This window comes from Meles meles, chromosome 1 (genome assembly GCF_922984935.1).
Source record: "Meles meles chromosome 1, mMelMel3.1 paternal haplotype, whole genome shotgun sequence".
Taxonomy (NCBI): Eukaryota; Metazoa; Chordata; class Mammalia; order Carnivora; family Mustelidae; genus Meles; species Meles meles.
The window spans coordinates 46396958-46413988 of record NC_060066.1 but is presented as its reverse complement, the minus strand read 5'-3'; the positions used below and the strand labels follow the sequence as shown (position 1 = coordinate 46413988).

Below are 17031 nucleotides of genomic sequence, written 5' to 3'. Positions count from 1 at the left end.
CACTGTCCACAAAGATCAATTTCTGTTCGTATCTTGTGTTTCCCGGGAACCAATGTGTGTTAACAATGTTCACATCCAATTCTATGAACTACTATTTTAAGTGTTTTATTAGAGATCCCTTTAGAGAAGCTCAGGAAATTATAAAACTTAAAATATTTGTCAATTTAAATAAAATTTTCAAAGTGAGATTAGAAAACACAATCTTTGGGGGCACCCAGGTGGCTCAGTTCATTAAGTGTCTGACTCTTGATTTGAGCTCAGATCATCATCTTGAGGTTGTAGGAGCAGCAGGCTACACACTGGGTATGCAGCCTGCTTGGGATTCTCTCTCCCTCCTACGCCCCGCACCCAAAACACACTTTTAGCTCTTTAACATAATGCTGTAAGATAAGAACATCTTAATCATCCATGACAATGAGGGAAAAGAAGAAAATACATAAAATCAACAGGTAATTCTTAAGCCTCACATCAGTTCAGTTTCAACTTTCTGTACAATCAAACCTTCTGCTACAGCAATTTATAATTGATCAGTCCTTCAGCTTAACTCTCTACCTTCAGGTAAAAATTACTAGTTACTAATGCTCATGGATAAGAAAATTCAAAATTGTCAAGATGTCAGTTCTTCCCAACTTGATCTATAGATTAAATGTAACCCCAGTAAACCCCCAGCAAGTTATTTTGTGGGTACTCACAAACGGATTCTGAAGTTTACATAGAGGCAAAAGATCTAGAATAGCCAACATAATATTAAGGAAGAACAAAGTTGGAGTACTAATATGACCCAAATTCAAGATTTACTATAAAGCTACAGTAATCAAGAGAGTCTGGTATTATGAAAATATAAAAAAATAGAGAGCCCAGAAATAGACTGACACAAATTAGTCAACTGATCTTTAATAAAGGAACAAAGGCCATTCAATGGAGCTCAGATAGTGTTTTCAACAAATAATGATGATACTGGGACATTTCACATAAAAAAAAAAAAGAATCTAGATGCAGACCTTACAGTATTCACAAAAATTAACTCAAAATGGATCACAGACCTAAAGTAAAATGCTAAACTATAAAACTCCTAGAAGATAACATAAATAATAGAAGAAAATCTAGATGACCTTTGTTATGGCAGTGACTTTTTAGATACATCAGGCATGATCTATGAATGAAGTAATTATAAGCTAGACTCACTAAAATTTAAAACTTCTAAAAAAATTTTTGAACTCCTGCTCCATGAGAGATGTCAGGAAAATGAGATGTACCAGAAAGTGGGAGAAAATATTTGCAAAACTCACATCTGATAAAGGTCTGTTACCCAAAATATACAAAGAACTCTCAAAATTCAACAGTAAGAAAACAATCTGATTAAAAAATGGGCCAAATCTTATAGCAACTTCTTGCTAGACATGTCTCCAGAGGCAAGGGAAACAAAAGCAAAAATGAACTACTGGGACTTCAGGATAAAAAGCTTTTGCACAGCAAAGAAAACAATGAAATCAAAAGGCAACCTAGGGAATGGAAGAAGATACTTGCAAATGTCTTATCAGGATGTCTTTATACATCCAAAATGTATAAAGAACTTATCAAACTCAACAGCCCCAAAAAAATCCTATCAAGAAATGGGCAGAAGACATGAACAGACATTTCTCCAAAGAAGACATACAAATGGCTAACAGACACATGAAAAAATGCTCAACATCACTCCTCATCAGGAAAACACAAATCAAAACAAAAACAATATCATCTCACACTAGTCAGAATGGCTAAAATTAACAACTCAGGAAACACCAGACATTGGCAAGGATGCAGAAAAAGGGGAACCTCTTACACGCTTGGTGGAAATACTTGGTGGAAATACAAATTGACGCAGTCACTCTGGAAAACAGTATGGAGGTTTCTCAAAAGGTTAAAAATAGAACTACCCCACAACCCACAATTGCACTACTGGGTACTTATCCAAAGGACACAAACAAAATGATTCAAAGAAACACAGGCACCCCAATATTTATAACAGCAATGTCCATAATAGCCACAATATGAAAAGAGCCCAGATGTCCACTGACAGATAAATGGATAAAGATGTCATGTAGATACACACACACACACACACACACACACACACACACACACACGATGGAGTTTTATTCAGTCATCCAAAAAATGAAATCTTGCCATTTGCAGTAACATGGATGGAACTACAGAGTATTATGCTAAGTGACCTAAGTCAGTCAGAGAAAGACAAATACCATAGATCTCACTCATATATGGAATTTAAGAAATAAAATAGATGAACATAGGGGAAGGGAAGGAAAAACAGAGGGGAAGGCAAACTATAAGAGACTCTTAGCTACAGGAAACAAACTAAGGGTTGCTGGAAGAAAGGAGGGTACATAGGGGATAAGGAAATTGGGTGATGGGCATTAAAGAGGGCACTTGATGTAATGAGCACTGGGTGTTAAATGCAACTGATGAATCACTAAATTCTACCCCTAAAACTAATAAGACACTATATGTTAACTAAATTGAATTTAAGAATTTTTCTTTTGAAAGGGCCAAAATCTTAACAGCTATGTGACCAAAGAAATATACTGATAACAAATAAGCACAAGATGCTCAACACATCATGTTATCAGGAAAATGGAATTAGAATGAGACACTACTATACATATATTAGAATGGCCAAAATCCAGAACATAAGTAACACCAAATGCTTCTGAGAATGGGGAGTGCCAGGAACTTTCATTCACTGCTTATGAGAATGCAAAATCGTAAAACCACTTTGGAAAACAATTTGGTACTTTCTCACAAAACTAAACATATTCTTACTGTATGATGCAACTGCACTCCCTGGTATTTATCCAAAAGAGCTGAAAAAATTAAGTCCATACTAAAACCTGCAACAGATATGAATAGCAGCTTTATTCTAAACTGCCATAACTTGGAAGTAACCAAGATACCCTTCAGAAGGTGAACAGATAAACCATAGTATATTCAAACACTGCAATTATTACTCAGCACTAAAAAGAAATGAACTACCAAACCATGAAGACATCGAGAAACTTTAAATGCATGTTACTAAGTGAAAAAAGCCATTCTGAAAAGGCTACCTACTGTATTATGCCAACTATATGACATTCTGGAAAAGGCAAAACTGTGGAAACAGTAGAAGTTCACTGGTGGCTGGGAGTTGGGGGAGTGGCAACAATGAATAGGTAGGGTACAGAGGGTTTTCAGGGCAGTGAAAATACTCAGTATGATACTATAATGATAGATATATGTCATAATATATTTATCCAAACCCACAGAATGTACAATACCAAGAGTAAATCCTAATGTAAACTATGGAGTTTGGGTGATTATGATGTCAATGTAGGCTCATGCTACTTTGATGGAGGTACCCCTGTTGAGGGAGGCAATACATGTGTGGAAACAAGAAGTACTTGGGGAGCCTCTGTACCTTCCTCTCAATTTTGAAATGAACCTAAAACGGCTCTAAAAAAAATCTTAAATTAAAAAAGTTACTAAAATATCATGGTGATGTAGGATAGGTGATGTAGGAAGCAATGTAGGATAGGCGAAATACACAACCTGGACAATAGGTCACTAAACAATCAAGACTTAGCCATCTGCAGAGAGCAAAAGCTAACACAGTAAAAATATTTAGGTCATGAGGATCACTCTCCCACATTTTAGAACAAATTTCCTTACATTTTTTCCCCTCAGATTTCTCCTTGACAACAGAGGTATTTCACAAAGTTAGCTAAGTCATTATTAAACAACTACATTAATTTTTAATTCTTATAACTGATCAAACCACAAATGTATGTGTTTTAACTGCTATAATGGATACTGTACATCTATTCTAAGACAGGGATTCCTAGAATCCGCAGTCTCAAATAAATGAGTTATCTGCAGGCAACAGCTGACCTAGCCAACAGAGGGAAATGCAACCCACTGCATTATTCTGATTTCTAAACACCTGACTTTACAATTCTATTTCTTTACTTTTAAAGACCCAGAGAATAGTGAAAACTACTTTAACCATTTAAGTTATATCTACAATAAGAAAAGTTAGTGCTAGAAAATTAGTAAATATTCTAATTCATAAATAAGATAAATTTTACTATCTCTCTGAATGACTTTTATCCTCTCACTTTTAATAAGAGTTATTTCACATATTTCACACTTCTTTTAGTATGAAAGGCAACTATCACTTCACTTACACACAAATGGCTAGTTCACGAATTAGTGTACATAGTACTGAACACCAGATGATTGAGCCAGTCCTATGTAAAAATGGTGCATAAATGTTTAACACATACATATAGCTGAGTAGATGTGAGTCTTACTGTCTTCCAATGACAATGAAATATGATTTTTAAATTACCTACACCACTGTTAATCACACTGTCATTCTTAATTTTATCCCAACTAATAGTTTACTATACCCAGACAATAGTTAATTATAGTTTAGTTCAATGAAAATTGAACATTTGTTAAACCTTGAATCACGTTCCTAAAGATAGGAGCATCATATACCTTTAGTTTTTCTTGATGGCACTATCAGAGTTCTAACTTTAATGTGTGTCATTTTTAGTATTTGGCTCTTCTACCAAGTGCCATGAGGGCAGAAACTGCAATGCTTTTTGGCTCATCACTATATCCTCAGATCTATATTGCCTAATTCATGATAGGCATTAAGAAATATTTGGTGGTAAACTGATAGTACAAAATATAAATTAAAAGTAGACAAAAAATTATAAACATCCCTAACTGCCCCTATATATAGATTTTAGCATTAAAATTCTGGGACTGAAAAAATATATTTTTGTTTTCTTTCTTTCTTTTTTCTAAAGATTTTATTTATTTGACAGAGATCACAAGTAGGCAGAGAAGCAGGCAGAGAGAGGTGGGGGGAAGCAGGCTCCCTGTTGAGCAGAGAGCCTGATGCGGGGCTCAATCCCAGGACCCTGAGATCATGACCTGAGCCGAAAGCAGAGGCTTAGCCAGAGCCACCCAGGTGCCCCTTGATTTTCTTCTAAAAACAGTGGTAAATTTGAGCCACTCAGTAAGACTGATCTTGCAAAAAAATACATCACTGTATTGTGAAGAATCTAACCAAATGTTGGGAGTCAGGTACACATGTGTATACGTACATACATACATGTATGTATGTATTATACATATATGCATATATAATATATAGAATTATTGGTAATACAGCGAATACACTAAGCTCTCAACTTTATATACCTAGACAAGCCTTCTTCTCTTTACTAGTATAAGGATGAGAACAAGAAAAGAAACTAATAATAAATGTGAGGAAAACATCATTAAAAATCAGTATTTCTAAAGCAGTATGTTCTAGAAGTTTTAAAGTATTTCTGAGGCTCCAGTGATTTGACAGTAAAAAAAATCTGGAAGAGTAAATGAACCTGGCAGAGAGCAAGGTTAGAGGCACATTGCCTAAATAATTTCTGTAATTCATATAGAAACTTTGAGAGCTACAAATAATGTCTTATTATCCAGTAACTAGTACATATAATTCACAAATTCTAGAAAATATTAATCTAGAAATACTGACTTTTTCCTATGTACATTTTTATGGCTTTTATTTAAATTCCTTAAATCATCTTAAATAAATTTCATTTAATCAAAGAACAACATCTTAGTATCTGTCCCATAAATTTCATCTAATTCAAAGCACATCATCTAATTTCTGTCCCCAAATTTTTCAAATACAGAATTTTTCTCAATTTATGTGTAATTCTGGTCATGGAAACTGTATTTCAAGCCACAACATTCATTTGCCCAACATCCGAACAGCTGTTTATTTCATTAGTCAGTCCTATAGCCCTATGTTCATGATTTGTACAAGAACTTATTATACTGCTTCCTTTTGGTGATCTCTGAAAAGCCCAAATTACAGTGACATTCAAACTTGTAAAAATATAAGGTTATATTGTCAGGAAAAAATTTCTGCTATATGTTAGATTTCTTTGCCTTGAATTTTGATAGATTATATACCCTCAACTCTATTAACTAAGACTGTTTCAGAGTAATGTGTCTCTTGGGTCTGATATTTGACTATAAGCCAGTTAGCCTGTTCTTGTTTCGTGGATGTGGGCACAAGACACAAGCCTCCTGGATCAGAGACAATGAGAGCATCATGCCTCAGCATATCTGTGGTAGATCTCCTCCCTGACCAAGTCCTGTGGGGATGATATAAAAGGGACATACAGTAGGTTGTATTACAGGAGAGAGGAACAATGAACTTCAGAATCCATGAGTTTCACAGCAAACTATAAGCAGGACTGTTCTCTGTCCCAAAAGGGACACTACCTCTTCCCTTAAGGCTTCTCACGGCAAACTGTAAGAAATGGCCTGGGTATACAGGGCAGTCAGGGCCTTGCTCTTTTGGCACATTCGACAAGTTGTATTACATGAATGCAAAGATTAATCTTCTCCCAACAGTGTTTTCCCAAAAACAATGCTTTTTATTTGAAATACAGGAATTGAGAGAGCACTCCACAATATGAAACTGTAAAAATTCAAACAAAAGTAACTCCTTCTCTTTTTTAAGGAATCATTTCTTTACATTCAGAAAATACACAATATTTTTATGAGTTTCCTTTAATAAAGTACTGATTATCAAAATAAATATTTTGAATGACATCTTCTAAAAATGACTTCATCTACATTGGTATTTTGATGACAGTTTAGACAAATGAGATACCACAAATCATGTCAGGTACATAAAGCTTAAACTCTGTCTTACCCTGTCTCTTGCTAATAGTGCAAGAGATGATGACAGAACTGTACTAAATAGAACTAGACTTTTTGTTAGGTTAAAAATATCCCTTTTATTTTAAATACAGTGATAATGCTTTTTTAGAACTAGAAGAAGAGACTGTTACATTTTATTATAGAGCCATCACATTTATTTCATAAACCTTTTATAACCCATCCTACTATTTAATATTTAAATTGAATCCTTTTTCTATTTCATAGTTGAATACATAGTCAACAAAGACTTCAACATGGATATCAAAATGGGTCCCAGTAAGATGAAGGCGAAAATTAATTTTTCAACGTAACATAAAATGTGATCATCAGTTGCCATTATCAAGCATAGGCTAATGTAAATGCTTTTCATGGTTAAGACTGAATGAGAAGTTATTAATCTTACATATTTTTAATATGTTTTAATATAGTCATCTAAGTTATGTTTTAATATAGTCATCTAAGTTAATACAGTCATAACCTGAAGCTAGAAAAAAATTATGTTGAACCTAAAGTCAAAAATAGACCCAGGTTAAACATACCAGGGAGTCTAAACAGTAAGTGGAAATCAATGACTAATTCCAAAACTTTTAAGACCATAAAACACATTATCATCATTAGTAGAACCTATCAGACCCTCCACTTCCAAGTAATATAGGATTAATAATCATTTATTATCTGTAGCAAGGATCATTATTTATGGTGTTTATTGGCTTCCATAGGGAGGATCATGAAGAGAAAGACGTGATTCTCCTGAAATACTATGCAAGTTGGTAGCATGAAAGTTAAGTTTCTGGAGGAAAGACTAGTGTTTTCATGTTCTCACAAGAGTCTGGGACTCAAAAAAAGTTTACAATCATCTATTTTAAAATCTGAGGACCTCTTTCCAGAGTCCGAAAATATTACATTATCAGTTAGCCTGAATATAAAATATAAGAAACCTCTCAAATGAAAAAAATAAAAAGAAGAAAAATCTGACTTTCAGTTACTTTTAAAAACAGACACATATTAGGCATATATAGTACCCTCTCCCCCCCGAAAAAAACCCAGCAATGGGCAAAATAGTTTATAACAGCTAATGATATTTTGAACTACTAATAGAATTCTTAACTTGCATGACATTCTAGATTTTTAAAGCCTCGAATATTCAAAGTTGTCCTACAGAGATTAAGATGAGCTTATAAATACACAATCTACCTATTAGCATATAGACTATAATCTATTAACATATTTTAAGCAAGCATGTTCTTATGCAAAATCGACTAAAAACACCCACCATTTTATAGTCACCAGCAATTTAACCACGCAATCTGAAAATAAAAATCCAAACATCTTCTTCTTCAACCATAGCTCATATTACTTCAAAGCATCACAAATACTATAGAGTAGATAGATCCCTTAGTCTGGGGGTTCACAAATTTAGCAGAGTATCTAAAATCATCGTCACCATTATCATAAAGCTATTGTGAATCTTACTCCATACTTACTGCAATCAGCGGCACTTCTTTTAATAAGCACTTACTATAGTGCCAGGCAAAATGCTCAGACTGTATACGCTATTACTTAAAATAACTAATATTATTAAATACTTAAATATAGGACAGGTATTATTCTCATTTTTCAAAGGAGGTAACTGATGCTCAAAAAGAAATAAGCTCCATTCCCAAAGCCACAGTGTTGTTAATATTCTGACCCAGGACTACGTGACTGCAGAACAGTGTTGCTGCACCAATTGCAGGACCGACAATTTCAGGGGTCCTGCCTGCATGATGCGTGGCACTGGAACATGTGGCCTTTTGACTATACCTCTGTGCCATTTGTTGTCCTTTTTTTTTGTTTAAATATTGGCACATATGGGGGCACTGGGTGGCTCAGTTGGTTAAGCATCTGCCTTCAGTTCAGGTAATGATCTCGTGGTCCTGGGATCGAGCCCCTCATCAGACTCCCTGCTCAGTGGGGAGTCTGCTTCTCCCTCTTCTTCTGTCCCCCACTTTGTGCTCTCTAATAAATAAATAAAATCTTAAAAAAAATAAATATTGGCACATATGTAACATTTCACTGAAATAAGGAACACCAACAAACCCTTTTACATACTAACAACAACAATAAACTGAACATTACATCCTGAAACAGTCATTGAAGAGGAAATCAACCTAAATAAAATTAGTGCTATTGCATTCTGCATGTCATATTTTATTTAAAATACACGATGCAGAACTTCCAGGTTGGTGAACACATGGAGGTGCGGGGAGAGGGGCATGCCTAGAGTGAGCATGAAGCTCCATGCCCCTTCCCCATACCTTGCCTTATGTATCTCTCCACTAGGCTGTTGGTTAGCATCCTTTATCGTATCCTTTAGTAAACTGGTATAGGTTAAAAAAAATACAGAATATACCTTTCAATTTGTGGAGGCTGTTTATTGGACTTAACCGCTTTAAGAAATTCAGCAAAATATTCTGGCTTTACAATTGGACGTCCACAAATGAGTGCACATATTGTCTGGAAAGAAGAAAACATGTGAATACAAATAATCATGTGCTAGCTTTTCTTTAAAGGAAAGTTTTAGGTTAGAGACTACAAAGGGGTTGTTCTGTTTATTAGGTTTTTCCTTTCATTTCTCTAAATTTATAAAGGAGCCACAATCTACAAAACTAAAGTATCTGGTCACTGTTTAATTTTGGTATACAAATCTCTGTATCATCACTTAATTTTAAGGAGCCACATATTACAATATTAATTTAAAAATTGCTTTGGGGAGGGCAGAACAATGTAACATAAAATACGTCAATTTTAAAATGTATTCCAATTTAAAAGTTCTTACAATGTTAAAAAGAAGACCTGAGAATTAAGAAAATGTAACAACTACCCTACAGAAGACAATATCAAGAGATAAACATGAGCTATAAGATCTTTTCTGCCTAAATGCCCTTTGAACAGATTGTAACTATGGAATAAAGTATTTTCAAGAAAGTAAATAAAGAAATAACTGTTTGGGGCGGTATAAGAGCTCAAAATAAATACATGGAGATTGGGGTTAGATAAGGGTGGAGAAACTTCAACTAGCAAGTGAACTAAGCTATAAACATCAAATAAAAAGGTACCACAAAATCTGAAAAAGATTAGAAACCACCACCACTGGAGATGAAAATAAGGATTCAGGAAATAATCCAACAGAAGAATTTCTAAGTATGCTTCCAATAACATAAGGTATTACTTAAATATGAGCAAGCAATGTAGGGTGTCTCTCAAAACTGGAATCTGAATACAACAACTGCGAATGTTGAGTGAAATAATTGGCCTCTGGCAGAGAGCAGGCTCCAATACATGTGATCCTGGGCAAAGGATTTAAGTCCTCCATGCCTCAGTTTCCTCTTCAGAAAATAAAAATTTAACTGAATGTTCTGTAAGCTTCTTTTTGGTTCTAACATTTAATGATTTTAAAAATATAAGGTAACCTGTACTTTTGGAAAATTTACCAAAACAAATAATATAGTAATTTGGTTTTCTTTTATGGCACATGGCTGATCAAAAATACTGAAAAAGGGGGTGCCTGGGTGGCTCAGTGGGTTAAGGCCTCTGCTTTCGGCTCGGGTCATGATCCCAGGGTCCTGGGATCGAGCCCCGCATCGGGCTCTCTGCTCAGCAAGGAGCCTGCTTCCTCCTCTCTCTCTGCCTACTTGTGTTCGCTGTCTGTCAAATAAATTTAAAAAAAAAAAAAAAAAAAAAGGAAACAAAAAATACTGAAAGGATTTGCTCTGCACGTCGTTGCTGGTGTATATACAGTGACATTCAAATATCCAGTGCTGTTACTATCTCAGTCGCTGGAGTAGTGTGTACTTTGATGAATGGACGCTAGTTCCAAGTCTGTCATGGACTCAGTAAAGTATCTCTCAAGACCGTTTAACTGCCTTTGCTCTTATTTCATAACAACCAAGCAAGTGCATGATAATCTAAATTTCACTTCTCAGGTACCTTAGTACCTTTAAGGGGATTGTGTTGAAGTCTATACATAAATATAGTCACTATTAGGTTGCATCCCTACTATAAACTAATAAATGGAAGTTTTGATTTATAAGCATAAATTAGTACTCAGGAGGCCAATCACTCTGCTCAATTTATTACCCTCATAAGCTTGCAAACGATCCTTGATCAGTGATAACCCCACCAACATACAAGTTTAACTTGAGGTTCAATTGAGCAGCAAGCCTTTCTCTATGACACTTGTTTAGCTATAATATACATATTCTAATTTTGTATTAAAAGATTTTTGTACCATCTAATAAGGGAATCTAAATATGTGTTGCTTTTTACTATGGATATTAACCTAAAACAATCTCACATATCTATAGTCAACCTGTTTAAAAGGAGACGAATCACCTCCCAATGTCATTCTTCAATTAGCTTTGGATATAACCAAATCTGATGAAGATGTAAAAATCTGAAAACATACCAAAATATATAACTGTTTTAATGAGAGTTGGCATCTTCTAATGGTACATATCTACATATCTCTAGACGGTGAAGATACAGTACGGTAATAATAAACTATAAACTTAAAAGTCTTTTAAGGACATTATACCAAATAAAAACTTAGTAAAGAGAGGATGAGACCATGAGTTGAGCTGGAGGAAAACAACTTGACAGAAGGGACTAGAGATGCTAACTTTGGAGACTGGCAGTGGACTTCCAGTCTCTAAAAGCTAACTTTTAGACTGGAGATACCAACTACACATTGTAATAAACTTATTGGTGAAAATATAACATAAATTATTTTTAAAATGCTAAATTTCTAAAATGCTAAATTTTTTAAATGCTAAATATAATTTTATATGCTTTTGCTTGTCTCAAATAATAAACAGGTTACCTTAAACATTATAGCTTAAATGGTACATAAAGGCACGAATGACACTATATAAACCCACAACTAACAGTTCTGATAGTTTTAAAATAAATGGCTTTAAACATGTCTTGTGTATAGTTGATGAGTAAGCTTAAATTCACAGAATTTATTTTAATATAATATCATGGCATTCAACCTACTTTAATGGTAACTTTGACTGATATCATGACAAGATGAGTACATTCTTCTGTCCAATTGTTTACAGTAAGTCCTCCAAGTTGCAATATAGCTTGATTTAAAGCAGTTTTCCCAGAAACATCTAAACAAGAAGAGCATGCAACCAAAGGCTCATATTCTACTCTGCAAATGAGAATAAGTTACATAAAGTTATATTATCACAGCTCCAGAGATGGCAACTTACAGTACTTTAAGCTCACATCACATACTACTATTTTAATTTTTATGTATTATTAAACTTTCTAATTTATGAAATTATCACTTCCTAAGTCTAGAGTTGCACTTAAGAAAAAACAATGATCTAAGTTAACATTATACTTTAACTTATGTGGAATCAAACAAATGTAGCTCCCATCAAGGATCTCTGAGACCATTCCAACTCTTAACTACTCTTGGCACTGTGACTGACAAAATGCACTAACCACATGCGATGCAAAGTGCACTAATGTAATAAGCAGGAACTAAGTTAAATGGTTTTAATTTCATTATCCATAAATATCGTGTCCTTTAAAATTTGATCAGTGCAAAACAAAGCCATCCATTTTTAATACCAATTAAAAAAAAAAATCTTACCTGAATTTACTTTCAAATACTCCAAAAGTAACTCTATCCCCTGTCTTCAAAGCTTGAGAAAGGCCATTCTGCATTTTTTCCTCATTAACAAAGGTACCATACTTAGAATTATCTTTTATTGTCAATATAGGAGTCTCACCAGTTTGACTCTGAAGCAAATGAACAAAACAAATCAATACAATTAAAGTCTTTTACCACTCAGTAAAACAATTCCGAGGGGAAAAAGGTTTCAAAACAAAAAAAGCTGATAACTTTTTGAATAGGTAACTGAATAGATGGCCAACCTCCAACATAGAAGGCAACAGTTACTGTTTCAGTTGCTGGCAAAGAATGATCACTCAACTTGAAATTAATGGCAAATGTCTGAATTCCAGCATCACTCCTCTTAGAACATGCATTTTCTTGATTTTTGTAAGTCAGTGCAGAATTTTCTAATCCCTTAATTTCACACATTTGAGAATTTCTTTGCTTTTGTGTAGTCTGTTTTATCCATGACAGCTTCATCCCTGCTTGTTTTTTTTAATATTACCAAAATAACATAGTAAAAACAAAACAAAACAAAAACAAACAAACAAACAAAAACAGCCTAATGAGAAAAGGCTAGCGTGTCTGACTTAAAGTAATAATTTTATTTTTCCTTTAGGAATTTGAATAATAATCTTCTCTTATACCTAAAAGAATACAGACACCAAAGCTAAACATTACTGAACAGATCTGGCATTTGTTGGTATGCAGTCTTTGCTCAAAATAATGGCTTTTATTATCACCAGTATTATCATGAGCACAGCCATTTGCATACACTATTATTTTTACCACCCACTGTTGTGATTAAAACAACTAACCAAAACAAACTAACAAACTCAAAGCCATTCAAAGAACTGTGAGACATAAGCAACAGGTGTCTTTCCTACTAAAACAAACCAATTCCCACTATGAAAACCTACATTACATGGGAAATGCCTGTGTTCACATGGCTATAAGAACTCTTTAAAGCACGAATGTGACTTGGGTCTGTTCACTGCTCTATTGCCAGGGTTGGTACAATGATGGATACAGAGTAAGCACTTAATTAATGTTCATTCAGTAAGTATAAATGTATTCTACTTCAAGTCTCTAAATCACTACAAAAGAATAAGACACTGGAACAGAAACTTCAAATATCAAAACAAACACCACTGTTACAACCACCAAAATTAGTATTTAATTTTAACATAAAAAAACTAACACCTTGGGGCGCCTGGGTGGCTCAGTGGGTTAAGCCGCTGCCTTCGGCTCAGGTCATGATCTCAGGGTCCTGGGATCGAGTCCCGCATCGGGCTCTCTGCTCAGCAGCGAGCCTGCTTCCCTCTCTCTCTCTCTCTCTGCCTGCCTCCTTGTCTACTTGTGATCTCTCTCTGTCAAATAAATAAATAAATAATCTTTAAAAACAAAACAAAACAAAAAAAAAAAACTAACACCTTTATGAAATTAAAAATCCTACAAACTCCCTCATACACACCAAAGTAATCTTGTCATTTCAACCTCCCTCATTTTAAACTAGTGAAATAAAATTAGTGACATACCAGGTTGGTTACAGAAAAGTTAGCAGTTAACACAGCATGATTTCGACTGATTGACTGATCACCTTCAATTAGAATGCCACAGTTTTTCCTTCCAACAACGTATTCAACACCAGTCAAAAGTCTGAATGGTTCTAAGAATTTAATAAAAAAAAAAAAAAAAAGTAAATGTATAGACACACACATGTGTATATACATAGGTACAGCAAATATTTACGTAAAATATTTTTATTTTGCTTTTAAACTTTAATAATCAACTTCAGATAAATCAAACTTGTAATTTCTATAAAGCCTCACTGAAAGATGCAAAAGATTAGATGGAAAGCTCTAGCATTTTCTAAAGAGAAAACAATACTGAAAAGTATTGGCAGTGACTGACTGGCTCAGTCCGTTAAGCGTGTGACCTTTGGTTTCAGCTCAGATCAGGATCTCAGGGTCATGATACTGAACCCCATATTGGGCTCCGTGCTCAGTGCAGTGTCGTTGGAATTCTCTCCCCCCTCTGCCTCTACCTCCTGCGCATGTGTCCGCTGGCTCTCTCACACTCGCTCTCACCCTCTTTCAAATAAATAAATCTTAAAAAAAAAGTCTTGCCCAGATCAACATATATAAATATACATTACCAAACAAATCACAATACTATGTTTGGAATCTGATTCAAGAATCCATTGGGGAAAATATAATTTTTAAAAACTGTAAAGAAAAATTTAAAATTTACAAGAACTTTCCCTACCAGATGGTAAACTATGCCCTAATGCTACAGTAATTAAAATACATGGGACTGAATCAGAAGTAAACAACATAGGTCAATGCAAGAAACGTTCAGACCTGATTTAAGTGTGTATTTTGGGGAATTTTGGTTTTTTGTTAAAGGTACCATTTCAAGTACACGTTTAGTTTCTAAAAAAAAATGTTGAAAATCACAAATTGTTAGGTAATAGCGTATTTGTTGGGAGACCAGCAGTTTAGTAGGGGAGCCCGGGACCCCATCTTCGGAGTGGTAGGATAATTAGGGCAGATAAACTACAGAAGTAGAAAGACAAGCCACCTTTGGATATTTTGTTATTCAGAAACTCTTAGCCTAGAGTGGGCTCTTTCGAGGAAAAAACATTGTACCTTGGTTTACTTACATTTTTTCCTAGAGGAGGGGGCCCATAATGTCTGTTAGATTCTGAAAAGAGGCCACAATCTCCTAGAAGTTAAGAATGCTGGCCACTGATGGAGGATGCATTTTTCTACTGTTACCTACCTCTCCCTGTAGGAGCCCAGAGCCAGCCACAGACAACTGTTCCTGGAAAGGAACTAAGTCCTGCTTCCCAGCAACAGCTTCTGTTCTACCTTGGCACCGCTCCAAGTCCACAGGGATGCCTTGATCTTTAGTCTTTTTACTACTTATTTTCCTAACTTCATGCGCCGTTTGTAAATTTAGCTCTTTTGCCTATCAGAATAAACTTCTGGGGGCAAGACCTAATCGTAGGCTACCACCTGCTTATCAACTAAAAAGCACTTTGACCAGGCAACCAATTAGCAGGAGATACCCATCTGCCACCGCTGAAAAGTGCGGAACAGAAACAACAAAACCCTACTTTTTCAGTTCTTCTGATGACCAAAAAAGGCTCTAAAACAAAACTGAAATCATGCCTCTCCTGTGGTTGTCATTGACCCAACTCATCTCTGTGGCTTTTCACAAAATTAAACAATGTGCTCAAAACAAAGTCATCTGCTGCCATCGTGCGCCTAGCCTGGGATAACTTATTCTAGGTGTTTGGCCAAAAGCTTAGGCCGGCCAAGACTCGATTATGTGCGGCCTGTAGGCCGTGTCAGTGCTGGTCTCGCCGGAGGAGCTGGTCCCAACCACTGAGAACCTGGCGGTAGGTTGGGTGAGGGATGCAGCCGCCAAAGACCCGCAGGGCGCCGCGCGGGAAGACAGCGCGGTCCCCACCGCAATAGTACGATGCGCTTATCCCCTTCCCGCAGCCTCCCGGGGCGGGACGAAGGCGGCGCCGGAAGGCGGAGAGAGGACTGGGAACGGACCGGAAGCATCACTCCTCGGACCCGCTGCCCAACGCAGCTGCTCCCTGGAAAACGATGCCGGGCCCTCTCCCCTCCGCCCTTACCTCGGGCCGGGCCCGCGATGGATAGCAGCTTCCACATGGGCCTGGGTCCCCCGAGTCTCCGCCAACTCGCGGAGGCGTAACCGCGGCTGACCGACGTGCGCGGCCGCAGCTTCTTCAAGCGGCGTGGGCTCTGGAACGTGCGCGCTCCCGGGAGCTGGGACGCCTAGGAAGAGGAGGGATAAGCAGGAGTGAGACGTGGGCTCCTCGTCGCCACCAGGTGGTTAAGGAAAGGAACAGTGCTATCTGTATTCAAATGTGTTGTATTAGGTCATGAAGTGTGGATCCCATTGAAAGGTGTTCAACGAATATACATACTTTGAATTATGTTTTCTGATCGTGAATAGAAATAATTTTTTAAAATCAACTACAAAGCAACGCAAGGAGATTTTCTAATTAAAGACATTAACATACTAGCCAAGTTTGTAATTCCATGCATTTGTGATTTCTAAAAAAATTGAAGTTACTTCTTTGTATGCATCCTACTGGTGGTGGACAGTTAGGATGAAGATAAAGATTTTATCCCAAGTCAATCTTCATTCATCATTTGGTTCCCTTATACCTCTACCCTACTTGGGGACCATAATAATACTCAGAGTTCCTAGGTATCAGTAATGACTGTGTCCAACTATTAAAAATGTTTAGGCATTCTCTTTTCTTCAGTGTATGGTTTTCCAAGAGGGTGGCCATAGGTCCCTTTGGGGAAGATTTGGAGGTGGGATTGGTGTAGAAGTCATTACCATATATTATCATTAGGGTGTTTCAGGGTCCTCCCTCCCGGCATTCCCGCCTCTCCTTTAGCCACTGGGTTATGGACTGATGAACTGGCACAAGTCAGGAAACTGAGGAAGAGACTGAAACTTTTTACTGAGGGTGCTGCACTCAGCCTTGTGTTCATCTATCCTTGATTTTTTTTTTTCATCGAGCACGC

At 36.2% G+C, this 17031-nt stretch overlaps 1 protein-coding gene across 2 annotated transcripts in view; it reads right to left on the bottom strand.

The window, feature by feature from the left end:
• NBN (nibrin) overlaps nucleotides 1-16256 on the bottom strand; it is a 48983-nt gene extending 32727 nt beyond the window's left edge. The window contains exons 1-5 of one of the 2 annotated variants that reach the window (XM_046015727.1): nucleotides 16104-16256; nucleotides 13990-14120; nucleotides 12428-12576; nucleotides 11818-11977; nucleotides 9173-9276 (exon numbers count right to left, since the gene is read on the bottom strand). In XM_046015727.1, the coding sequence (XP_045871683.1) occupies nucleotides 9173-9276; nucleotides 11818-11977; nucleotides 12428-12576; nucleotides 13990-14120; nucleotides 16104-16140 (581 nt within the window). In that variant the 5' untranslated portion in view covers nucleotides 16141-16256. The remainder of the gene's footprint in view (nucleotides 1-9172; nucleotides 9277-11817; nucleotides 11978-12427; nucleotides 12577-13989; nucleotides 14121-16103) is intronic. The other variant, XM_046015736.1, reaches the window with a different exon arrangement.
• Nucleotides 16257-17031: the final 775 nt, after the last annotated feature.